Below are 26,117 nucleotides of genomic sequence, written 5' to 3'. Positions count from 1 at the left end.
CACTGCCATGACAACAGATCTCATTATGAGAGCTACACCTGTCTGGGGAAGTTAGTCTGTGTCTCATCATGTTTTCAAAGAGAATAAATTACAGAAACACCAGTGTAACACTGACTTCAGGAGCGCTGAAAAACAATGACAAAACTACTGTTATGATACTGTTGTCCCTAACGTTCCCCTCAGATACAACCACACAGGAACTCAATTCTTTGAAATCAAGAAGAGCCGTCCACTGTGTGGGTAAGTGGATTCAGCTTTGAAAATCATACATGCAGTGTAATTAGATCAACAAAACAAACCGCTTATCAGAATCTTAATGTAAACACCTCTTTCTGATTACCTTAACAGCTTTCATTCACATTCATTAATTAGTATAAGCATGTTTTACACATCTAGAAATGTTTTCATAGCTGGATTTAGTTTATGTTTTGAATTAAATGTGCCTGAAGTGTTCAAAAATGAACCAAATAGAGAGCAGTGTCTGTCAGTAGTGTGTAACAGCCATATACTTTGACTGCATTAAGGGGCTCTATAAATACATCACTTTACAAACAATGGCAACAAAACATTGGGTCATTGAAGAGGGGAGGTTTCAGTGAACCGTGTGAATGCTTTAATCAAGTCTGTAGCCTAAAAATAGTAATCTGGTGTTAAGTGGATGTACTGATTAAAGACAGATTCTAATCATCTGATTGAGGAAAACTTTATCTAATCAAGGCGAAAAGCAGAAGAGGTTGTACCTTCATTTTGATGAATATTTGGTCTTTTCTATTTGTTGTCAGTAACCGCGGCTGATAAGTTCATTTGATTAACGGGTAGTCTGACTCACAGGATGCAGGCTGTTGGTATAAAGCCTACCATTGTCCAACTGTTTCAGCCGGCATTCTCCTCCCCTTCCGCTCTCTGTTTTACCATTTTCAAAATCTCCATCTCCACGAGAAGCAACAATAACAACCTAGCAACTAGCAATCCATACGCTGAAAGTGGAAAATGACCCTAACCCTGCTCTGATCACGAAACTAAACAGGCTAGCATCTGTTACTTTGCTACCAAACGTGTAAAACAAGTTCCCCCTGACCTTTATTTGCAGGGTCGCCATCGTTGCATCCGGTTTTTAGCGTTAGCGAAGACTATTGTGATTGGTTTGAAAATACAAGCCAGAGCGTTTTTGCCCTGTATCAGAATGATGATTGGTGCAGCCGGACCTTTCTCCAGCATGGACGCAGCTCTGTGGAGAGGGAAACACGGTCTAGTGGTGACCACCAAGCCCGACCATCGACCTCCCTGTAGAGAGCGGAAAAAGAGCCGTGACCTCACCTATAGTGATAGTGATAGTTGTGTTCTTATGTAGGCTTGAACCAACCAATTTAAAACCAGTAATATCATGACATCCACCAACCAATCGATCTCCAACTTTGAGTGGAACTGAGATTCATTAGTTAGCTAGCTAGCAACAACATGGTACATCAGTGTGTCATCACGTGTGTGCCGTGTCAAATATTTGTTGGGAAATAAACAGTTAATTTGTTAAATCAAAACTTCCTTTGCACCCACTTTTAAAGACATGCACCATTGTAAAACTGAAGGAAAGAAATCTGGCTGAGATATACTTGCAACTAGAAAAAACATAAAAAGCTACTACTTGGAGGTAGTGTGACCTTGTTTAAAATCTTGTGAATGAATCCAATGAATATACATTTCTGACTGCTTTTTAAATAACAATTTTACCCCCCCTCTATTTTTTCTCCTTGCTTCCCCTCATCCTCCTCTCGCTGTTATTCCTTCATATCTTCACTCGTCCCTCGCTCTTCTCTCCCTGTTCGTCTTCTCAACATTCTCCTGCCTCTCCTCCCTCCTGCTTCTCTTCTCGCCCTCCGCCTGTTTTCTGCTCCTCCTTCTTCACCTCCTCTTCCTCTCCCTGCCTTCCCACTCACTCACTCACCCACTCACTCACCCTCCTTCCTTCTTTCCACTTCCTCCTTTTCATCTCCTCCTCATCTTCCTCCTCCTCCAGGTTAATGGAGACAGCAAGAGAGATGATCAGGGAGTCTTTGCCAATCAAATGTCTCGAAGCTGTCATCTTGGGAATGTATCCTTTCCTGCACACACACACACACACACATACACACACACACACACACACACACACACACACACACACACACACACACACACACACACACACCAGCAGTGGGCCAAGAGGTTATTTTGTTATCTGTGGGTGAAATCAATGAGACATGTTGCTCTAATGTTCTAATGCCTCTCCCTGGCCCACCCCTCCCCACCACCAGCACCCTTTCCAGCTCTTACTGAACCGTGTTGCCTGGCAACAAGCCCTCTTCCAAGTTTAACCCCCAATATCTCTCTCACACACACATACACACACACGCTCACAAGCTTAGTATCATCTCACAGGGCTTAAATTTTAAAGCAGCAGTCTGTAGTTTGGCAACAGCTGAATTTCCAGTTTTGTTCAGTCTACACAGATCTGGTCAGTTACATTGTGCAGGCAGAATGATTATGTATTTCATAAAAAAAACAATAAATAGACTAAATAATCCCGCTTGGTGTCTCTATCTGCAAAGGCCCTACCCTCTGCCTGTGTGTTTCTAGTTTTGTAATGCTTCTGGATGACAGCCTTTGGCTTGACAGGATGTGAGGGGTAGCGAGGGGACAACTTTGAATGTCGGGTTTAGAAATCACACTCATTTTGCCTTTAGTATTAGAAACAGTGAATGATTATTCATTAGTGGGCAAATACTGTAGCTCTGGTTGGACTACAGAGCCCCATTTTATAAATCAGCGGTTGCATTTGATAATTATCTCTTCACATGCAGCCACTGTGGCCAGACGTGTTGAACACTTTGCTCACACAATACCTTTTCCACAGTCTTAATGATGGAGCTGCTTCCTTTGAACTGCACACTGTGACTGTATGTTACAACATGCTGATATCATTGTGAATCCTTCTGAATCAGGAAAGTGTTGGAATGAAGAATTTTTAAAAATCAGTTAGCAGATGAACAATGAATGATTTGATGAATTCATAATCAGTCAATCAACATATTGATCAATTAAAGGACCAGTGTGTAGGATTTAGTGGCATTTCACAGTGAGGTCGCAGATTGCGACTTACTGTGAGAAAGACGCTAAGCTGGTCACTAAAAATGTGAAAATAAATGTGAATGGCTCTTTTTAGTGTTCTGTCTGTCCCTTCTGAGCTACTGTAGAAGAATGGTGGCTATTGAGACTGGCTCACGTGATTATACATTAATGAAAATCTAATTATGATTATTAGGTTCCATTTCTGCCAATAGTGCCCCCAAATCCTACACACTGGTCCTTTAAATGAAACCAAAGAAAAGACAAAAAGTGTGCATTAACTGATTGATAAAAGTTTTCATTCACCGATCAAATAACCCAAGATCAGAACTTTGGGTAAATACTTAAAATATAAATTCAGTATCGATCAGTTTGTGAGGGACTAAATGTAGTTTTCTCACTGGAATTGTACACTATGTTATTATAGTTTAGTTTGACAATCACAATGTATGAGTCAAAGCACCCAAATGCCTCTCTTATCAGCTTTGTAGTCTGAAGGTGAGTTCCTCAGTGCATTATCAAGGCATTTCCAACAGGATACTAAGCTCTGTCCATATTTAATCACCCACACCACAGGTTATAGAGGAGCTGATGTGTGGTGTGAGGTGCAAACGTGTGAACACATAAGAGATTTCTCTGTTTCTGTGGTCCAGTTTCACATGTGCTAGTTTCACTCTGGCTTTTCTCCAGGGCTGTCAGGGTGGCCGCTGACAGTGACTGTAATTGAGACTGGCTTTAGCCTTGAGATGAAAGGAGGAGAGAAATAGAAAAAGTGGCAAGAGCTCAAGAGAGAAGGGACATGTGAGCCAGAGGGAGTGGAGCTAAGAGTAGACAAGGCAATTGGTCTTATCAACAGGGGACAGTGTGTTTGTGCAGTGTCACTTTTCACCTGTCCATATGGTCAACCAGTACCTCAAAAGGAAGGTAGGCCCCAGCGAGAATTGAACTCGCGACCCCTGGTTTACAAGACCAGTGCTCTAACCACTGAGCTATGAGGCCTTACCTGCTGCAAGAGGTCAGCAGCTGTCGTTTTAAAGCTCACTGACAGAGGTGGACACACCCTGTTCACATACCTTGTATTGTTAAGAGATTGTGATACCAACCTAACCAGTTGACTCTGTCAGTCACCTAATGACTGTTCTTGCACTGGCATCTACAGTCAGTTTATGTCCAAAAACCAACATTAAAGTCATCTTTTTGAAAGTTAGGACAGAAAAGCAGAGCGGTCAGAGGGATGAATAGTGACTGTTGTTAGCTTGTGGCAGTTGGAGCTGTCTGTCCTCCCGTCTGTGTGTCTGTCCTCTGCCGCTGGATCCTTTCCTTCCCTGTTAGCAGTGATCTGAACTCTCTCCAGGATATTCCAGGTTTAGCTCGGGCCACTCCATCGCCATGTGTGGGTTTGTGTGTGTTGACTCCTTGTCTCATTGTATTACCATCACTGACTAGTGTTTTGCTGAATAAGACTGGAGTATAAAAGCAGCCTCAAGTTGAAGAACAAACTTATTCCTAAAGAACTTTTCATAATAAAGTTGTAAAATACCGTATGTGGTTACCTGAGCATTACATGCATATGTGATTGCTAAAGATCTCATTCCAAAACCACCTAATTTGTTCCAGTTAAGCCTCACAAGTGTTTTATGGCTTTTCCATTGGCACGTTTGGCCGTGTCGAGTCAAATCCAGATTCATGGTCAAACCATAACTCGCGTGTCCATTACCAGTTTAAATGTGCCAACATGTCCTGATTTTCACCCAATTAGCAAAGGCTTTGTTGGCTGCTGTTGTTTAATAGTATTTCAGGGAGGAAGAGTGCGAACTGCCATAGTGAGATGTTGGATGAAGAGCTGCAGACAACAGACTCCTACTACTCTTGACTTTTAGCTTGCCTGTCTGTTGCAAGAAATGCAGTAACACCGAGAGTTATCTGGTCTCTTGAACTAGTTGGCCATTCGCTGTTGTCTTTGAGGCGTGTTCAAGTGCAGCTTTTGGTCCAACAGAAGCAATGTGAGGCGACCCAGCGTGTGCCTTTGTCGCCACTAGTCCTGTGATGTCGGTTTGGTGTGTCTGTGCCTGTGTGATGGAAAAACACTTTCATTGTGAAGAATTTATAGGAAATTAAATGGTATGACCACTTGTAGCAAGCTAGATCAGCCCACTGCCTTAGAACACTGTCAACTTGACAAGAGCGTCATCAGTTAAAGACACATCTTCTGGCTGGTAGCCCTGTTGTAATGGAGATAGAACTCCCTGAGTCAAACCGAGACGAGCCAAGCCAGCACACGTTATGGAAAAGGGCCATTAGTGAAGTCAGCTACTGATATCGTGCCCGTGTCTGTCCAGTTTGATGGGGTTGAGGTCAGGGCTCTGTGCAGGGCAGTCAACTTCTTTCATGCCAAAGTGGAAAAAACATTTGCTCGGGGACCTGGCTTTGTGTGGGGGACACTGTCGGTTGAAAAACAGGAAAGGGCATTCTGCAATCTGTTGCCACAAAGTTGGAAGCGCACTGTTTATTGTCTATAATATCACTGTGTACTGTAGCATTCAGGTCTCCCGTAATTAAGGAAACTGTAAACCTAGGCTTCTCTTATGATGACGAGGAAGAAAGCACATGAATCATTAAAAATGCACCCTACATAAAGATGATTTTATGCCTTTTACTGTATTTCCTTATCTAGAATCTTGCCGCTTTGAATTTAAGCGAGGAAGGGAACGTAGAGAGAAACCGGAGGAAGAGACGGGGGAGGGGGAGAGAGCGTTCAGAGAGAAGGAGCGGTGATACAGGGATGGAAAAAGGGACAGAAATGGTGAATAAAGAGTGAATTTAAAAAAATCCACTGGATTAGCCCTGTATTGTATCCACAGATAATGTTTCTCACTTACCTTGCAAAAATAGACCAGTGGAATATAACATTGGAAGGATTTCATGCAGTGTAAGAGGCGATTACAGCCCGTCTGCTCTCAGGATGAAAGCAGAACTCCAGCGTCACGTTTCAGCAGTTGACAGATAGATGGATACGATCATTATTATAACGTCCGTTTCAAAGTAATAAAATGTGTGTAAGAAAAGAGAGAGGGGACGTTTCACTTGTTGGCCGATGATCCTATCGTAGTGGTTTCTATGGCAACCGAGAGAGAGAGAGAGAGAGAGCTCCTGTTAGCAGCATCACATGTCCTCCATCACAGGAAGTGTGTTTGTTTAATGAACCAATCATTAGAGAGGAACATCGTGGTGTGCTGTGTGTCTTCAGGCTTAGTGTCTGTAGTGTCTTCGTGTTGCTATTATTATCTGTTACTAACATCCAGAGTCAAACTTATCACCATGAAATTAAGTTACAAGCTTCCTTTACTTCTCAGTAGAAGTAACAGGATTATGATTAGACTGAACTAGTGAAACTGCGCACAGAATGAAATCTGAAATACCATGAAACTACAAGAAAACAACACATATATTCATTTTAACTTAACAACTATCTAGTTGTGCCTGTGTAAATGTCAGTTTGATTTATACCTGTGTGTTCACCCACCTCTGACAGTTAGATTTAGTCATTTACACAGCAGACAAAATTAAAAACCAGTAATAGCTCGCATGCAGGCTTCTCTACAGTATGAAGACACACACACAGTCATCGGTACGTGTGTGTGATCAGTGGTCTAGTTGTGTTGATGTTCCTTTGTAAATATTTAATGAAAACACAGCAGTGCTGAGGTGACAGGCAGCCGCTCTGGCCAATGGCAGGCCTCCGTGGACAGAACAGAGCAGATGGTGGGCTACTGGCCGACAAAGATGCTGTCCAGATCTGTGAGTGTGTGTGTGTGTGTGTGTGTGTGTGTGTGTGTGTGGTTGCACAGCCTGCTACAGTTGGATCCCTGTCTGTGTTGAACTGTGCAGTCCACAGCATGAGAGCTGACTAAATATAGACCATTTTTTTTCACTTGGATTCGCTGCAAGTTTTTAAAATTTCCATCATGAAGCGGACCGGTTTCTGTGAAACGAGCACAAACTGTGAAATCACAGAAAATGCTGTTTCCAACTTGTTTCTCCGCCACAGAAGTATCACTATCTCATTGAGCTGAGTGTTTCCATACGAGTTCTGCATCATGTTACTGTTACTCTGTTTTTTAGTCAATCAACTGTCTTTTTCATTCTTCGAATCCAGGTTTTACACATAGTGTGTTTTGGAGTCAGTGATGTTGTCACAGTTAAAAATCTTCCACATTGAGAAATTGGTGTCAGTCTGGGTTGTTGGAGTTTTGGGCTTTATGGAGCAGAAGGAAAGGAGAAAAGGGGGAAAAGGGAGAAAATAAGACTGGAAAAAGAGGTGGAAATTATGTAAATGGAAAAGAGAAAGAAATGAGGAGGTCAAAGGTCAAAAGTTGCACATGTTTACTCCATATCTCCTAGTGAGTTTTTCTAGGTCAACCACACACACATCCTGAACCTGTGTGTCATCACCTCCTGAGGCTTCTGTTGGTACCAGACAGCTCATCTATCTCTCCGTCTTTGTTTTTCTTGTTAAATAAGGGGGAACCACAACAATGAATCAGACGGATTGAGTGAGACAGGAGGAGCTGCACAAACACAAACTTTGGCAGTCACAGTCATTGTTTACCCCGTGGCATTTTCATAGTACCGGCCTTCTGAGATTCAGACCGAATCTGATTTCACATGACTTGAGCCGCTGTGCTGCCTCTGCTGTGACAAATCCAAACAAATGCACTCTGACTCTCAGGTCTCTGCTCAAATGTTGTTTTTGTATTTCAGGGTTGTAAATGTGAAGCTCCAGTGGTGCATTCAAAGTTAGTTCATCTAATAAATCCTTTCAAGTGTGAAATATTTAAAAGTATAACATTTCAGACCATCCCAAGGAAATGAATAGCCCTCCGGGGGCCTCATTACAGAAAAGTTTCCTGACAGCTTTTCTTAGGAAAAATCCAATCTTCCTATCACAGAAGCAAAACCAAAACTTATGGCTGTGTCCTCAATTTAAGAAATCCTGTAAACACATTTTTTTTTACTCTGCACTCGTCCTGTCATGTGTGTATCTGTGTCGAGAATGTACACAAGACTGTGTCCATTAAAATGGCTGTCTCACTTCACTTGTCACTGGCTAGCTAGCGCACTGTAATAGACAAAAAACAGGTGTTCAATGTTGGCTTAGATAAGTTGGAGGCATTAATAGTTTTGGTGGAGGAAAGAATATACTGTATATACATGGTTTTGGAAATGTAACGCTAACTGGCTAACATCAGTATTAGCTTCACTAACAGGCCAACATCAATGCTAGCTTTTCCCACAGGCTGATGTCAGTATAAGCTTCTCCAACAGGCTAACAACAGTGATTTATTCTTCATCAGGCTAACATCAATGTTACTGTCTCCAACACGCTAACATCAGTGTTAGCTTAACCAAAGGGTCATTTTGAATTTAGGACAATGTCTACTCCATCTTTACTTCTGATTACTAACTTTGAAATGCAGTTAGGAAACATGTTTCTGTAACACAGAAAACTCGTTTCTGTAAAATCGGGTCCAGATCTTTCCTTAATTCTGCTGTGTTGACCAGCTACCTGACCAACGGGCTGACGTCTCTCGAGCGTTTCCCCATCAGCTTTAAGACACAGTTTTCAGGCCACTGCTTCCACCATGTTGTGCTGGGCGTCTACTGCAACGGCCGCTACGGATCACTGGGCATGAGCCGCCGCCAGGACCTAATGGACAAACCACTGACCCACCGCACACTGGGAGAATTGGTGGCTGAATTCGAGAGCTCCTACAAGAGATACCAGCACACTCTGAAGAAGGTAAGAAGGGATGGAGAAGGGAGGAAGAGAAGGGTGGGCATGTGGTATGGAGGTAGGAAAGACATATTCGAATCAATAAGGGTGCGTTTGATTTCATTGCCTGTTTCTCGCAGGTGAAGATCGGCCTGTATGTGCCTCACGACCCCCACGTCTTCCAACCAATCGAGTGGAAGCATTTGGTGCTGAACGTTGCACGACTGGGAGCTCAGGAGATGAGGAAGGAGCTGGAGAAACACGGCCGGGACATGAGGATGAAGGTACACACACACATAGACATACACCATAGGGTTTGATAATAGTATTTATTGTGTTGATGCAGATGTTTGTATTTTAAAAACTTAAAATTAGACACTTTTCATATGCTTCAGAGTAGTTTTGTACGATTTCTTCCAGTAAATGTGCAGCCTGAAACAGAAGAAGATAAAGACCGCAGTCAAACCACAATATAAATCAACCAGGATGGTAACAACTGAACAGAGTAGAGTGAAAATGGACTGTTTGGGATAAGTGGGACTGAAGTAAAACAGTTGTTAGTGGTACCACTAATGGAGCGGTAACTTGCCAAAATACAATATAAACATGTTATTTCATAGTTCCACACAAAAGACCGAAATGTCTCTCAGAATCGGATCAAGCGGGCCAAACATGACCTTTAAAAAACAAAAATATCAGTTTGAATAAAACCACACAATCATGATGTACGCATAAAACAAACAATAACTACTATTGGTCACATTTATTAAATGTGCTGAGTGTTGGTCAGGTCCACAACTTGTCGCTGCAGTTCATTTTCTTCTCATCAGGATTCAAATCTTATTTGATTTATTCGACCAAAATGTATGGAAGCCCTGAGGGGCAAGTGACTGTTTTTCTGGTGATCCATTTTCAAAGTCTGATCTAAATTGTTTTCTCTCCTGTGTTTATGAGTAGAAGTAATGACTGGTGGACAAAAGAAAATTTTGCCAGGATAATCTTTCCAAGTATCTTAATTTTCTTTTTTTTCCCCATCTGTGAAACAGAGTGAAAAAAACATTTTCATTTTTAAAAATGAATGTCCTATTTAGGACATGGGGTAGAGGTGCCCTTCAGCATCTTGTGGTCAAAATGAGTATTAAAAAAATAAACACTTGATGAGGGCTTTATGACACGAGTCTTGTTTTCACAGATGAAAAAAAAATATGAGGAACTTAATATATTAAGGAACAAGAGTATCCTAGCAGAACGTTTTTCTACCAGTTCTCAAGTCATAAAAACAGGAGAGAAAAACAATTTAGATCAGATGCAGAAAATCGCCAGAAAAAATAGATAGAGCTTCCGTAAAGATGAGTTAACTTCAACGTTATTAATCTTGATGTACTTATTTCTAACTCATTGCCTTTGTCCAGACAGACTGTAGGTTGAGGTTTCAACAGCAGGTTGTTTTGTGTTGTGATGATCGGCATCGGAAAAAAAACACTGAGACATCTTTTTCCTTTGAGACCGAACAAGGGAACACCTTTATTATATTTTTCCATGAGACAAGAGATGGATGTAGTTTCCTTTGGGCTGAACATGGAATATAAACTGTCAGGAATGATTTAGGGCATGATGAGGAGGGAAGGAATGTGTGAGTGTGTGTCTGTGTGAGGAAGACTCACAGAAGTGGGTTGTTTGAGGTTAAATGTTTTCTAAAGTCTTGGGGTTTTTATTTCTGTGTTTCTGTGGGTTTATGTTTGTTGCTCATTTCTGCAGCACATGCAGTTCCATGACGGCAGTGTGTGTGTGTGTGTGTGTGTGTGTGTGTGTGTTACATGTGAGATGCTGGTATGTGGGATAGTGGTGCAGTGTATGTATGGACTCGCTGCATGTCAGCAAGATATGTAGGTCAGTGAGTGTGCAGCTGTCACACGATCACATGAAAACACAGACACACACATGCAGTCTGGTCAGCTGTGTAGTGGTTTGAGAGACTTTAGTGTAATCTCCGCTGTACTGTGGAGAATGTTTATTATAGACTTCAGTGTGTGTGTGTGTGTGTGTGTGTGTGTGTGTGTGTGTGTGTGTGTGTGTGTGTGTGCTTCCATCTTTATAAGGGCCCGGCTGACTTCAGGCCTCGACAGTGTGATCTTTTTGTTTGTTCCTCTCTTCTCCAAAGGGCTGTTTGAGGTTTAAGGCTAACATTATTTTTATGTTTGTGGGTATGGTTTGTGGTGCAGTAGGTCACTGAGTATCTCACAAGTATAGACTTAAATTGTGTGTTTGTGAAGAACTCACAGTACCAGACTACTGCGTCGAGGACTAGATATGAAATTTCATGGTTTAAAAGATAGAATTATTCAAGTCTTATTAAAGCAGAAAACTCGAAAGAATGTAGGCCATGTGAGAGGTAGGAAACACACACAGACACACACACACACACAGACCCATATATCTATCAGAACCAGATGACCAACACGACCAGCTGTTGAATATAAGCCATTTCCTGGCTTTTGCTTTTTCGGGGGGAAACTTGCCATCTGTGTTCATCCTCCAGTTCTCTCCTCCTGCTGAGTTCTTAATGATAGCTTCAAATTGCTGTTAAAACACACACACACACAAACACACACACACGCACACACACAAAGGCTCATTTGTAGCTTTAAAGTATTTTCTCTACAATCATGTGTCTCAGCAGTTTTTTGAGATTGAAGGAGAATAAAATGTCACACACACATGCATATTCACAGTCGGATTGTTTGTTTGTGGTCCCATTCATCACGGTTTCACTTTCTGCAGCGTAGTAGCAGTGGTGGTTTTTGGCATCACGCTAGTATCATTTCTGTACATTGAAATGCCTGAAGGAGTTCAGTAGCACTTTGTGAGGGTGTAGAGACCAGCATGTGTCAATGGGTGAATGAGTCCATGACTTTTGTTTGTCTGTTTACCAATAAGAGCGCTGACTCATCGACGTAGAGCTTAAATGATTGACTGACAAGGTAAAGGATTTGCTACCTTTTTGTGTTTTGTATAATTGTATAGTGAATATTTCTGGGGTTTGTACCACTGAGCAGGAAAAACAAGTCATTTGAATGGGACACTTTTTAATGTATTGATCTGAAAAATAATTGACTATTTAATGGATAACTAAAGGGCAGAAAATCATAACAAAACAAGCTAACAGACAGTGACCACAAATCACTGGCTTGTACATTTAATAAGGTTATATCATGTTGGCTAACAGTCGCACATTCAGCAAACACAGCAACAAAAGCATTCATTTAAAGTCATGTTTTTGTCCACCTGCTCAATCTACTTTTAGCTCTACTTTGGTCTCTACCAACTCCTAAAAAAATATTTATTGAATTTATTCATTTATTGAATGCATTTTTAACCAGGTTAGTCCCATTGAAATCAATGATATTTCCCAATTTTTAAGGAAGACCTGGTCAAGACAGCAGCAAAAATGTGACATACAGCACAACAATAAACAAGTAAACACAGAACATAGAAGATATACACCAAGATATACAATTACTTAAATTACCCTATGGACATTGGAAAGTACTTTAAAGTCAGGCAGAGAGACCAAGTTCAAGTTTCAAATCTTCTTGTTTGTCCGTACAAACTCGCTCCCTGTACATGGAACAGTTTGTAAAACAACATTTTGTGATCTCAAACTATAACTGTATATTTCTGTCTCTTTAGCAGCTACATATTCCACTTTCTTCATCAGTTAGACTTAATTCTGACTGCTGTTTGGTGCTGAGTTAGCAGAGAGAGCAGAGGTTTATCAGAGCTTTCTTTTATGGTGAATGTGCTTTAGCAACAAAATATAGAGCTAAAATAGGCTAAAAAGCTCAGTGGAGCTACATGGTGGCTGATAATTGATATTTGTGTTGGTCAATATTGATATGAAAACTATTGAGAAATATGCTGTAAAGTATAAATGATCACAGAACTGGTGATATTGACTGTTGTCGCTCTGTGTGATTTTCTTTCGTCAGATCCTTAAATCATCCAGCGCCCAGTCACCAATCAAGGAGCGGAGCCGGGGGAAATCCTTATCACCGCGGCGACGACAGACCAGTCCCCAGCGACGATTCCCACACCGCAGAGACAAATCGTGAGTGTTTTCCATCGCTCGTCTTTTTCCTGCCTTGGGACAGCAAACTTAGGAAACTATTTTCACAGTTATGGCAGCTTACAGACTTTAGACAGAAAAACTAATGGCAGGTTTCCAAACAGTGAGCTCACCGGTGTTTGAATGGTGGCTGCTGCTGTTTTATCAGCTCTTGTGTGTTCCTCCCCTCGTCCTTTCCCTTCTCTCCCTTCTCTTCTTGGCTCTGCTCTTCAGGTCAAGGAGAGTTTAGACTTCGAGTGGTGTGTGTGTGTGTGTGTGTGCGTGTGTGCGTGTGTGTGTGTGTGTCTTGGTTGTTGACAGCTCAGCATTATCACCAGGCAGACGAGTCCCTGTTCTGTTCAGCTGACACTCAGCGTTATCATCGTGGTGTGTGCATGTGCCACCAACACTCAGCAGCAGAGTGGCTGAGATGCAGGATATGAGGCCACTGATGCTGCAACTAATCCACTCATAGAATCTGCGAAAACATCAGAACCAAACTCCATAGAGAAATGAGTAAATTTAAAGTTGTGTTACTCAGTTGCCATCCTACACATATTGAAGAACATGACTAAAGATGTTGTTTGAATCATCAGGAGCTACTCTTTAATTTGGCATTAATACAGTCCTGCAGTTAGGAAGAATTACTGGATTTTTTAATAATTTTATAGTGCGTGAGTCCCTTTTCTTACTCTTTATTTCATCCTGCCACATCCCTGGCCAATGAAAGAGACGTTTTCTCACATGGCTTTTTTATGTGAAGCAGTTTCAAACTAATGAAAAGAGTAAATTAATTAATGTCCAAAGTAATTAATATAATACCTCTTGCAAAAATCGGTTGGATAAGAAAGTGTTTTAAAACTATCAATGAAGCCCGGATGGAGGAAATTCTTTCAGGGTTAGCAGCTCTTCAAAACAGGGTGACTCACCACTCCAATTCAATGGCAGGGAAACTTTAACACACACACACACACACACACACACAAACATGCAGGATGATGAGTGTGTTTGTGCGTGCCGTCAGCTGTGCGGCGGGATGTAACACAAGCTGACTTGGACAACAGCTGCAGCCCAGCCGTACTGCAGAGTCACCACAAACACACACACACTCACACTGCACCAGATTTAGTGACATTCCCGGTGGTTGCCATTTGACGTGGCACTGCGATGACCTTTTTATGAGAAGCTCTCGCAGGTTTAACTGGCTAATTGCTCAGATGTGTGTGTGTGTGTGTGTGTGTGTTTAAAATAACAGGAAGACAAAAGGAGGCTTTCCCATTTAATCTCAAGTAAAATCAAATCATCTGTATCAAATTACGTAAAGCTAAAAAATATGTAGGTCAGAAGCACAGATGTTACCAACCTATTTTGCATTAGTGTGTGCCACTACTGGCCATTTTAGTTTATACTTCCGCCGACCGAGCTGGCTAACCTCCGGCTAACCTTGACTAACTTGAAGGAGGACACACTAATTTAATCATGCGGCTCTTCTAGATTTTCCAAATTTTATTGGACCGAATTGCTCAAATTCTGACGATAAAATGAGTCATTTCACGGGGTTGTGAGGCTCAAAAACAATTACAGACACATAGACACATTTTCCAGTCATGGAATACACATATACACAATAGCAAATTTTCCTGGAAATGTTTTTAAACATTTTCCTATTTTTCTATCAGGGCTCCCCAAAATGGTTGACATTGTCATCTGGGCTAAGTTAAGTTAAGTTAAGGATCATATTACTGTAACTTTCAGATGGTAACATTAGTTTATGGACAAGAGTATTTTGAGTAGGCTGCGTGCTGTGAACACATCACCTCACACAGTAGCACCTGCAGGCTGAATGGCATTGATGTAATGTTAATAATGTAAGTTACATTATGCTTAAAATGTAAAGATTAGTAACTGTGGTAGTTTAATTAGGTTTATAGATTAAAGTTGCTTTCTTCCCATCTTGTTGATATAGTGAAATACAGTTTAACCATCATTGTTACTTTGCATATTAATTCCCTAAATGTCAATGCAGAGCTGCAGTGAAAAGACGAGACAGATGCGCTCAGTGTTTGACTCTGAAGCGCAGCACTGTGACACGCAGCGACTGATTTAAAAACTGACGCTCTCGCCCTCATTGAGTGGAATCCCGCAGGTTATGACTCCGGGCATTTTAAGTGAAACTGGGAAACCAGACATACTTTCCATCACAGAAATAGATCATGAGATTGTGGTGTTTATTGTACGTTCAGCGATGCTCTTCACTGATCGGAGCCACCTGCCTGCCTGTGACAAAGGCCTTCAGTGTTGATTGGCTCTTAGTAATGAAGTGTAAGCAATCAGTTGGTGCTGTGGGTGGGACATTGAGAGAGACTACAGAGTTTACAGATATATACTCATTGCTTATATTTATTATGGTATACTATACAGTATGGTATTAGTAGTATACCAAGTGAGTTTAATGAAACCGGAAATCTTTCTTTAAAGGAAACCAGTTAGTAGTTGGTTTTAATTATGTATTTTAATCCTTTAAATTAGACTTCCACAGAGAGGAACATATATTAGTATATGGGCACGATCCCTGTCAGTCATACTAACTAGATCGTCACTGAAAATGTCCTGGAAAAGTCCTGGAAAATCATCTCAAGAAAAGATTAGGTACCTGAAGTGCCCTTGAGCCGAATCTAAAGCTTGATCTCCTGCCTGTTAGTGGCCAGAGACACATGATATTTTACTGATGATCAGTGAGGAGGTGAAACCAGCTAAAACCTGTTATCACACACTGATTTCTCTTATTAAATCTGCACACATCATTACAAGGAGCTGCGGATAAACAGCATGAAAGTTGGAGAAAGAACTTTCTTTTTCATCCTTATAAGCGTAAATGTGCTTCTTTCCCTTCAGGCTTCAGTCACATTCATTGTTATTTTAATCTTCATAAAAGCTAATTGTCTCTTCAGTTCAGAGAAACAGATGCAATGATCAGGAGGACACAGCAGAACAGCACAGTGCCACTTCAAACCGCTCAAATGTGGCACTTAAAGAGCTATTACTGTTATCAACAGAGCTCTTACACACTTAACAACATGTTGCCACTTCAGACAGAGACACAGTAATAACCTGCTGCTGCTTTAAACAGCTGAGCGCACGGACACTTGAACAGCACAGTTATTTTAGCAGCATGAGTAAGATGTTGTCAGTGCTGCCTTCTAGACATGAAAAAAACAACACTGAACTAAAGTGAGATAACAGTTGAAAAAAGCATTAAATATATAAATGTTGAATTATATTTAAAAACAAAAAAAACAGCACTCAAATAGATTTAAATATATAATTCAGTTGGTTGTTTCTCCCTGAGCAGAGACAGTCAAAGAGAATAAAAATGTAAGGAAAGTAAGCAAAGATAGAAGAGTGACAGACTCCGGGACCAGGATAGAGAGAAGAGTTGGGGAAAGAAGAGAGGGAGAATTCAAAATAGAGAGGGCGAGAAATAGGTTTGAAAAAGTTGAACAGAGAGGAGAGGGGGAGAGTAAAGAGTAAAGAAGAAGAGAGGACAAGACCTGGCAGAGGAAGGAAAATAGAGAGAGGAGAGGAGGAGGAATAAAAAGGCTGTCACTCCAACAGATTGGCTTCAACAAACACGTCTCCTTGATGTGTCAGAGTGCCTGGAAGTGTCACACTAAGCAGAAATCACTGAAGAAATAAAAGACGGGATGAAGAAAACAGTAAGAGGGAAAGAAGAAGAGAAGAAAGAGCTCAGAGGATTAAATCTGATGACTTTCTGGCTTTTAGAACCTCTAACCGAGAAACGGAGAGCTGGTCTGTCTCATTTTACATTTTCTTGCTCTTTTCTTTTACTTTCAAGGGGCAGAAATCTGAAATAAACAAACACTTTTATTTGTATTCAACATTTATCAAGTCGCACCGCGCATGTCCCAGGAGCCTCACAGACTTCCAGACTGGAGGCTTTGTCTACCTTAGAAAACATTTACAAACCTGAGCTGATCCTTGACCTTGGAAACAAACAAAAACACCTTAAAAGGTGAAATCTGCAGAAAATGGCTGCTCATCTCACCTCGGTTTGAGAATCTTTAGCCGCTTTTCCCTCTGCATCTCTTTTACTGGTGCATTGTGTCTTTTTATGGTATTATGGTTACTGTTATAGAGCAGGGACTGGCTTGAAACATGCTCTTAGTTTTTCTCCTCCTCCATCCATCCTCTACCTTCATCTATTATTAATTCTTTATACATTTTTAATATGAAATACTTTGTGTCTGGGCTCATGTCGTAATAGAAAAACTTTTCAATTAATTGATCAGTCGCCATTGAAATAATTATCAGTACCTGTGATAATCTATTAATCATTTAAAGATATGATATGTAACATTTATGCATAAAATGTCTAAAAACAAGTTGAGCTTTGTTATATATTTTGCTAAGTTGAGTTGTTTGCAACATGCTTAATTTTATTCAGGGTAACTAGAGTTGCATCGATGAATCTATTTTTTTAATACTATTTTGATAATCAATCGGTTTGAGTAATTACAAAGAAAAAGAAAAGTAAACTCACTGAATCCAGCCTCTTAATTGTGAATATTTTCTTGTTTCTTTTCCACTCTGTGACAGTAAACTGAATATCTTTGGGTCGTGGACAGAAGATATTTGAGGACAAAATCTTGGGCTTTTGGTTTTATAGAAACAACAACAACAACAACAACAACTAATCAATGAATCGAGAAAATAGTCAATGGTTTCCTTTGGTCAACAATTGCTATAAATTCTGGGGAAACATCAGAATAAACACAACAACTCCCATGATCCCATGCTACTTCAGGACGTCATCAAACTCTGTCTTTTCTTTTCATTGTCTTGACTGAGAGACTCCTGGTGGCAGAACATACGTACTGTGCCTTTTAAGTCATTTTCTAAGCAAAAATGCACAAACAATTCACTTCAGCTTCTCAAATATGAATATTTGCTGGTTTTATTAGTTGTGTGTAAATACAAACTGATTACCTGTGGCTGTTGCTCAGACAAGTTAATCATATTTTATCAACCAAATGATTAATTGATGAAAAAAGAAAGTACTGGTTAAGTTTTGAGACAGTTGAGGTGTACAAGTTTATACCATCCAGAAGAAACACTTATACGATGCCACCTCAGTGCTTTTAGCAGACACTGCATGATCTGACGGTTAACCTGCCCTCTGTCTGTCTGTCTGTCTGTCTGTCTGTCTGTCTGTCTGTCAGGCCGGCCTCGGTGGAAAGGAAACCTCCAGAGCTCAGCACTCTCAACGACGGCTACCAGATCCGCATCTGATCCCCTACTTCACCTCCAAAGCATCCCAATATCTGTCCAGTGTCCTCCGCCACCCCTGATCTAAGAGTCTCTACCTGCCACCCGTGTTTGTAGGAGAGGAGTCACTGCGGGTGCAGCTGACGCAGACGAGGTGGATGATGAACACACAGATATACGTTACAAAAGCTTTTCTGAGCGTGAACGGGACGAACTTCTTAGAAGACTCAGACAAAAAGTCGGTCTGATTTTAATACTTCACGGTGGGATCTGGATGCTCTGGTTTTTTTTTCCCTGACCCAAGCTCCTACATTTCCAACATTTCCATCAACAGGCAGGAAGCAGTTAAAGGCTGAAAGCTGTCTTGTCCTGACAACAAGTATTTCTGTGACCCCTTAGTGATCGTGTGTCTTAGAGAAGGGCGACAACAGGAAGTGAGACTGAAGCAAAGGTTGAGATTTGTCAGTATAAACAGTTGAAAGTAATGTTTTAAAAAGATTACCAGCCATGACAGCCGAAAAGATGTTACAAGACAAAAAAATTGATTAATTTATTGGTGGTTTTGGAATAAAATGATACGTTTTTTAGATTTTTATAGCACAATTTCACTACTGAACATGTAGGCAGTTATATCATTTGTCAGGGATGAGAGTGGAGATGATTTTTTTTATTTTGCTGTCAGTTTTCCAAAATGCTGCTGCTCAACTCCTGCAGCACTTTGGCTTCATCGTTACAAAAAAGATCACCAAAGTAAAGTTTTAGGTGCACTTTGACTTTTCCTGAACCAACAGCAGTTTAAATGTGTAAGTAGACTTCTGTATGCAAAGTCTATTGATCAGAGCGGACCAGTCTAGAATAAGGAGAGGACGTTCAATAAAGTATGCAGGGAAATTAAAGACACAGAGTCGATGGAGAGGAAACGGAAGGATAAAAGAGAGGAAGAAGAAGAGGTGGAGAGGGAGTGAAAGGAGAGAGGATTCACTGCAGAAGATCAGAGACGTATCATTAGAGCACTGCGGCAAACCCCCTGCACCCCCTGCACCCCCCACCCCCTCTCACTCTCCTCCTCCTCTGCCCTCTCTTGACACAAAACTGAATACATAACCACAGCTCAGTTTCCATGAACATCAGAAAGACACCCCTCAAACAGAGAAATGGAGAAAATCTCAAATACCAAAGTTAACGTTCACAATATCCAATGCTGGATATGAAAACAGAGAAGGCTTCTCTAGCAAGATGAACGAGCAGGTTGTCAACTGAAAAACAGATTTCTGTAATACTGGATATGTTCACCTCTTCAGGCCTCTAGAAGTCCTTCAGATGAAACATTAGCCAAAAGAAAAATGACTCTTTTTGGTCCACTGAACCCATAACCTGTGATGAAGGGCAGCTAATACACATGGTTTCATTTTAGGGCTCATGAGGCAGAAGAGGTTGGGAACCACTGATCCGAACCAGTGATTTTTAAATGCCTGAAGAAATGAAAGTATCAAGTATTACAGAAGAAAAAAGAGCAAGTATAAGAGAAAAAGCAACACTGTTTTCAATCTGCCCTCAATCAACTTTTGTCATTTCGGATCTTGGAAAGTAATAATCTGGACCAGGGCTGCCCAAACTTTGTCCCTTGGAGGGCCAGAAGTGACACTTAAATACCCATTGTATTGTAGGGTATATTTAGGATGCACAATGGTGCTAGGATCCCTTCGTTCCCTTAATTGACTGAGTTTGTGCACAGTGACACTTTGCCCACAGCGCTCAGATGATATTACATAATTAATGCTTACTGACATAGTATTTTTCCCTCACAAAAATATTTTTAAAAGCATAAAATAAATAAGAACCTTATGGTGGGCTACCTTTGGCCCAAAGGCCTCACTTTGGGCAGCCCTGGTCTTGGCAATAAATTGTAATAAAAAATAAAGATAATTTTTCCGATCACTAGTATTTCCAAAACGAGTCAGCAGAAAGCGAGTGGATTTTGTTGTGTTGATCAAACTGAGCTGCAGCCGACATGTTCACACAGTAAACGATCACGCTGTTGGCCAGCTGGCTGCTGCTGCTGCCTTCACAGCTGGAAAATAAAATGATTCAGCTGGTCCGAGTTCAGCCGTAGCCAGTTTGACCACTCAGACAAACAAGGAGTGAAGGCAGATGTTGTTGGGTGAGAGTAACAAAGGCCTCCTTCAACCCAGATTTATGTGGCAGAGGGATGCAAGACTCTGAGCACGCTGTCAGCGGATATTAAAGGAAGTCAGGGCCGCGGGGTCAGGGTCCTTTGAGGGCTCTGAGATCACAAAAATACTTTTCTAAAAAGGACACCACCGTAACATGAAGGTGCAAATCTCTCTCTGCTTTGTGTTCGACAGTGTAGAAAGACAAAGTGTTTGTATTAATGTAGTTTTTCAGTCAGTAACTCGCAAAATAAGAGTCAGGAATCGCGCTTTAGATCGGTGAAGCTTCGGTGCCAAGTGACCTAAAAGAGTCCGTTCAGTACTGTATGCACTGTTCCACGCTCACATACGTGATGTCTCAAAAGGATTGTCCAAAAAAATCTAATCAAGTTTGAATTTGATTGTTTTTTTGGACTCTCCTGTTGAGGCCTTCGATGAATCCCAGCTGCGAAGCTTGAAATCTCAAACACAGGCGTCCAGTCTGATATTCATGGTCCATTTGAACAAGCCTGATGCTTGAAATGAGGGTAGAATATCACATATCAAAGCCGGAGATCAAACAGTATCACGCAGTACAGAAACCTGACATCACAACAGATATTTATCACACTGTACTTAGATACGGGAAATATGTTTGTACATCTAAACATATCTATGTTCATCCATGTTTGTTACATCCACGGAATGTATTGCAGTTTGAACCCTTCAGACTGAGAACCATATAAGTCAGTTTAAATAAGAAAAGACACAGTGCTTCAAGGGGTTAGATGCCTTGCTTATAGGCACCGTGAAGGAAGCTATTGAGAGAGAAAGAAATAGGGATATTGGTTCCCTCTAATGGTTCAGATACTTAGAACTTAATTGATGATACTGTCTGCCTTCGGGATACTTGAAAAATGACAACTGACTTCTATAGTTTCTATCTGAAGGATTAACCTGAAAAATGTTGTTCCCCAAAATCAAACGCAAAGATCATCTTTGTTCAATCAAGCTGCACCAGGCAACTTTAGAGATTTGGCACTGAAGGAGCACCCAGAAATCAAGAAACTCCTGTAGGTGGAAGTTTGTGCTCTGACTTCTGGGGTGTGCATGTAATTTTGAACTCCTCAGAGCATTTCAACCAAAAATGACTTGGTGTAGAACAAGACAAGTTGGTTCCAGTTGGAATGAAAAATAGCAGGTTTTCTTTAACCCGACCTGAAAAGCAAAGAGAGTGTATCATATTCTACAGGTCGCAGTGTATTTGACAACACCCTCCATTGATGTTACATCATTGATTGCGATTGTTCTGCTCAAAACTGGTGGAAACACGGGGTGATTCGCGAGACAGCAAAAAGTCTCGGAGAACCTAGAATGGAACCATTTCAAGAACCAGAGCTAATTCGGTGAAAAAAGGGGTGTCTATCAAGTCTTTGGCCAGTAGGAGCGTTATGGACCAATGCCTGTTTGTATCTCATGTGCATAATCTAGTATTCAGATGAGATGATAAACATTTGGTTTGACGCTCTCCTACTGATCAACAGTTATTGGCAGTATTTTGCCAAGAAATGTAGCAGTGAGGCAACTGAGGCTTCTAGAAAGAATGCTAACAAGCAAACATGGGTGTAAAAACAAGTTTCAAATTCAAAACCGGATTTTACAAATGGTGAAAGTAAACATAACTTTGTTTACCGAAAAAATCCCAGGGGACATTTAATGGGAATGGAATCCTGTTCCACCACAGAACCTCTGGTTCTTGAACTGGTTCCATTAAAAATTCTTGGAACCTTTGTACTTTCTAGGGAACCAGCCGATCTATTCCACCAGTTTTGAGCAGCAACTATTGACGTCAAGGATGCCTCATCAATGGACAGGAAGGAAAAGGAAAACCTGCTATTTTTTGGCCAACTTTTGGGTTCTGAACCAATTTATTTTTGGTTGAAATGTTCAGAACAGTTCAAAATTAGGGGCACTTCCCGAAACAGAACCCTTTCCATGTTGGTGGAAAAGGACAAAAGTGGTTTAAACTGATGCAAAGAGTGCATTTTTATGAATCCTGCCTGGTCCAACTTTAACTTTATATCTAACAAAGCAAAGATGATCTTAAATATCTGTAAAATGTAAAATAACATCCTCATTTTACTTTTGGTGTTTTCATCACATCAGTCATCAGCAGTGTACAGATTGTTTCCGAGTATTGTCATTTGATTGTTTTCTGACTTTTCTTTGAATGTTTAAAGGTGTCTTCTCGCTCACAGAACAAGCGTGTTTCGCTGCAAACATTTCATCCTAGCTTTTTGTTTCAACAACAAGCTATGCACGCACTGTGTATGAGAGCAGGTTATGTCAAAAAACTAGAATCCTTGTCTTCCACAATTCAAAGATGGAGGAGGAAGGTGTTTGTGGCTCGTTCTACACACACAAAAAAAAATCACTTTTAAACCACCTGCACAGAAATTACTCTCTTAGTAGCTTTTCTTCACAAGCTTTCAGTCTGTGTAGATCCAGCCTGAGCCATTATCACTGATTCAAGGTGCTGTGAGAAAAAGCAGAATATTTTTACGTATTTCTGATGTTTGGCCAGCAGTGGACCATAGCACAGCTCAGAGGCGGAGATCTGATCGGTCACATCTCCACTCTGGCACCAACCAACCAGCTCAACATGTTAATATTTGTACTGAAGGTAAAGTGTTGATACTTTCTACAGGCTTGATGTTTGTTCGCAGACAGAAGAAGCACAACGCTGCTTTGCTTTTTGAGTATTCAGACTACTTTATCCCTCCGAGGTTGCGGACAAACGGACAGAAGAATTTGAGAAGCAGCATGTCAGGAAAGACGAACGTTATTTTCTGACTGTTGTTCACATATTCTTGGAACTTAACACATGGAGATTCGAGGACGTGACTTTCACATATTTCTCTCTGAGCAAAAATGAACACAAGAACTTTGGATTTAAAGACGTCAGAAGTGCAGTTCTGGGGATTTCACCCGACAACAGTGACAAACTACCTGACTGCTCAGCTCGGACTCAGAAACTGTGACATGTTAAGTCCAAAAACACCCACAACCTGAAACAGTGATACTCAATGTAGCAACTGAAATCTGTTTCCATGTCAGTTTGCAATAGAGACTTCTGTGCTTGACAATTTACCTTACTGAATGTTTTCTTTTCTGTTTTTTTTATAAGTTTGTGGTTTGACTTGTGGAATCTGTTTGAGACATTTCTAAGACATTTGGGTTTGATTCATTGATTGTACACTTTTGTTTTGAATGAGGATCATTTGTCTGAAACAAAGAAACACCTTGTAGTTGTAGCAGGTGTTCTCTTCGATGGCCTTTGATTTGTTTCCAAAGTGCTGATACCATGTTTCTCAACTCCACCCTGGTCCTAAACGTACTGTACTGTAACATGAACTGCAGTCTGTTTTAAAATCAGCGATTATTAAGGCAACTTTAAAGACCAAGGACACAAATTTGACATCAACTGAGTCTCAGCATTCGGGCATCTGCTAAGTCAATAGTATTTCTGTCTCTTTCCTGTAAACACTTTGGGCTGACCCAAATGCTGTGAAGCTTCTACTGTTGCCAGGATTAATTGACATCCAAATTGGTAGTCGAAGGAAGGAGACTTTGTGTCAACTGCACCGTAAAAGTGGCAAAAGACTCCCACTGGGAGTTTAAAGGAACAGCTCACCCAAAAATGAAAATTCACTGTGCTCACTCTCATGATGGAAATCAGGTGCGCCAGTGCTTTTAGCTTAGCAGCTACAATGAAGATAACATATTTGATGTATGCTCTTTTATGTTTGCTGTACGGAGCCATTTTAATTTTCAAGTTTTTTTAAGTTTTAAAACAAGTCTCCAGCTACTTCAGTTGTTTAGGACAATGCTGAAAAGCTGTTTGGCTGTGAAGCTCCAGAAATGTTTAGTGGACTACGAAACCTCGCCTGACTTTCCATCATGAGAGTGAGAACATAGTGACTAAACTTTTTTGGGGGAACCTTAAGTTCCTTTAAGTAGTCTCAAAACCTGTGCACATAAAAACCAGCAAAGGAGCATTTCTGATGTCTCTGGTGCCGTCCTCGTCTCTCATTAGACTCATAATTACAACAATATCAGCAGTAAATGTGTAATTAAGGACCCTAGGTTTGATCGCTTGTGTTACACACACCAACCTTCACCTGAGGGTTGAAGGTCTGAATATTCACGGTTAATTGAAGCTTCCAAAAACGGTTTTCATTACAATCCAAAACTTCCCTGTTGCATAATGATTATAACATTCAGAATTTATTCTTTAAAAAGAGCTTTACATGTTGTAATCGTGCAATCGGCTGATGAATTGACAAAAATATACTTGTTGGACATGAAAAAATGTCCATGTGAAGCTTCCAGTGCCTCAGCAGTACGAGTTCAATCTGACAACAACATCCTTTTCTAAGTTTTGTGTCTTTGGTGTGTGTGGAGGAGTTGCTCATGTGCAGACAAACGTTCAGACTCTGTCACAGTTGTATTTCAAAGTGAGGTTAAAGCCTTCTGTTAAAAAGATGTCACAATAACTATTCACCCTGTTTATTGGCTAACTGGTTTTGTTTTCCTGTTCACACGTGTTCTGAACTTCTGTGACGCAAAAATGTTTTGTTGCCCTTCTTTTTGCCTGTTACTGGAAACATTTGAAAGCAGACAGATGTGCTCTGTGCTGCGTAGAACAAAGGGATAGTCAGCCTCCAATCAGACTCAGAGTCTGACGTGGCAGAAGACAAGCAAAAATTCAGTGTGTGTGTGTGTGAGATGTGTGTGTGTGTGAGAGAGAGAGAGTCGAACCCCAAACCACTGTTACAGCCAGCATCTTAAAACTGATCTGACTGGAGCCAACAGCTGGAGAGAGGAAATAGGAGTGATGGTTTTTAATATGTGGAAACCTCTTCGGCCCGGCCAAACACACGTATAAATGATTAATATTATTTTTAAAGGGCGCTGTTGGGTCCGTCCAGGTTCCCTGTGTGAGGACGTGCTGTGGTTTTGTATTCCTGTGGAGATCAATACTAAGAGATGTGACCCCCAGTCTAATTATTATTATTGTAACTTTCCTACTGTTACAGTATCAGTGGTCTGACAGCAGCTGTTTTTATCGACAACTGTAGCAGCATGTGTTCTTTTAATAAATGATCTATGTTTTTAACTGTGTCTTCTTTTACTTTTCACATTGAAGGATGAGAGAGAAGGTGCGACTGAAGAGCTATTTTTGCAGAACTGGTACTTGAGCATCACTTAAGGACTCATCTATTTTTGTTCTTGTCTACATTTATCTGATGACTGTAGCTTCTTGTGACTTTGCAGAAACTGTATCTATTTTTTATGTACTTTTAATTTAAATTAGCTAGTTGTACATTAGAGATCGACTATTAAAGGGTAACTCCACCAGTTTTACACATAAAAGTGTGTTAACAGGTCTTGGGGAGTACTACTGCATATGTGAACAATGTGGTATAAAGCTTTTTGTGGCTCCAGAGGAAGCTGCATGTAATCAGTGGCTAAGTTGCATTGTGGGTAATGTAGGCACCATATTTTGAAAAGCAGACCGCTGGTATATCGCACTCCTACAACACTGCTGGACTCAGTATGGACAGTTTAAAAATCAATGATTTAAATAGATTCTTCATTCTTCTTCCTTTTCTAAACCTGCTGGCTACATTACCCACAA

The 26,117-nt window shown here is 40.8% G+C and overlaps 1 protein-coding gene across 2 annotated transcripts in view; it reads left to right on the top strand.

The window, feature by feature from the left end:
- vash2 (vasohibin 2) overlaps positions 1-25,595 on the top strand; it is a 38,385-nt gene extending 12,790 nt beyond the window's left edge. For both annotated transcript variants that reach the window (XM_084377615.1, XM_084377614.1), the window contains exons 4-9: positions 184-240; positions 2,015-2,089; positions 8,665-8,902; positions 9,016-9,159; positions 12,865-12,983; positions 18,221-25,595. In XM_084377615.1, the coding sequence (XP_084233741.1) occupies positions 184-240; positions 2,015-2,089; positions 8,665-8,902; positions 9,016-9,159; positions 12,865-12,983; positions 18,221-18,290 (703 nt within the window). In that variant the 3' untranslated portion in view covers positions 18,291-25,595. The remainder of the gene's footprint in view (positions 1-183; positions 241-2,014; positions 2,090-8,664; positions 8,903-9,015; positions 9,160-12,864; positions 12,984-18,220) is intronic.
- Positions 25,596-26,117: the final 522 nt, after the last annotated feature.

Source organism: Pagrus pagrus (genome assembly GCF_965226575.1).
Source record: "Pagrus pagrus genome assembly, chromosome: 16".
NCBI classification, from domain to species: Eukaryota; Metazoa; Chordata; class Actinopteri; order Spariformes; family Sparidae; genus Pagrus; species Pagrus pagrus.
Note: the sequence above shows the minus strand (reverse complement) of the source record. Positions and strands in the feature narration are given on the sequence as shown.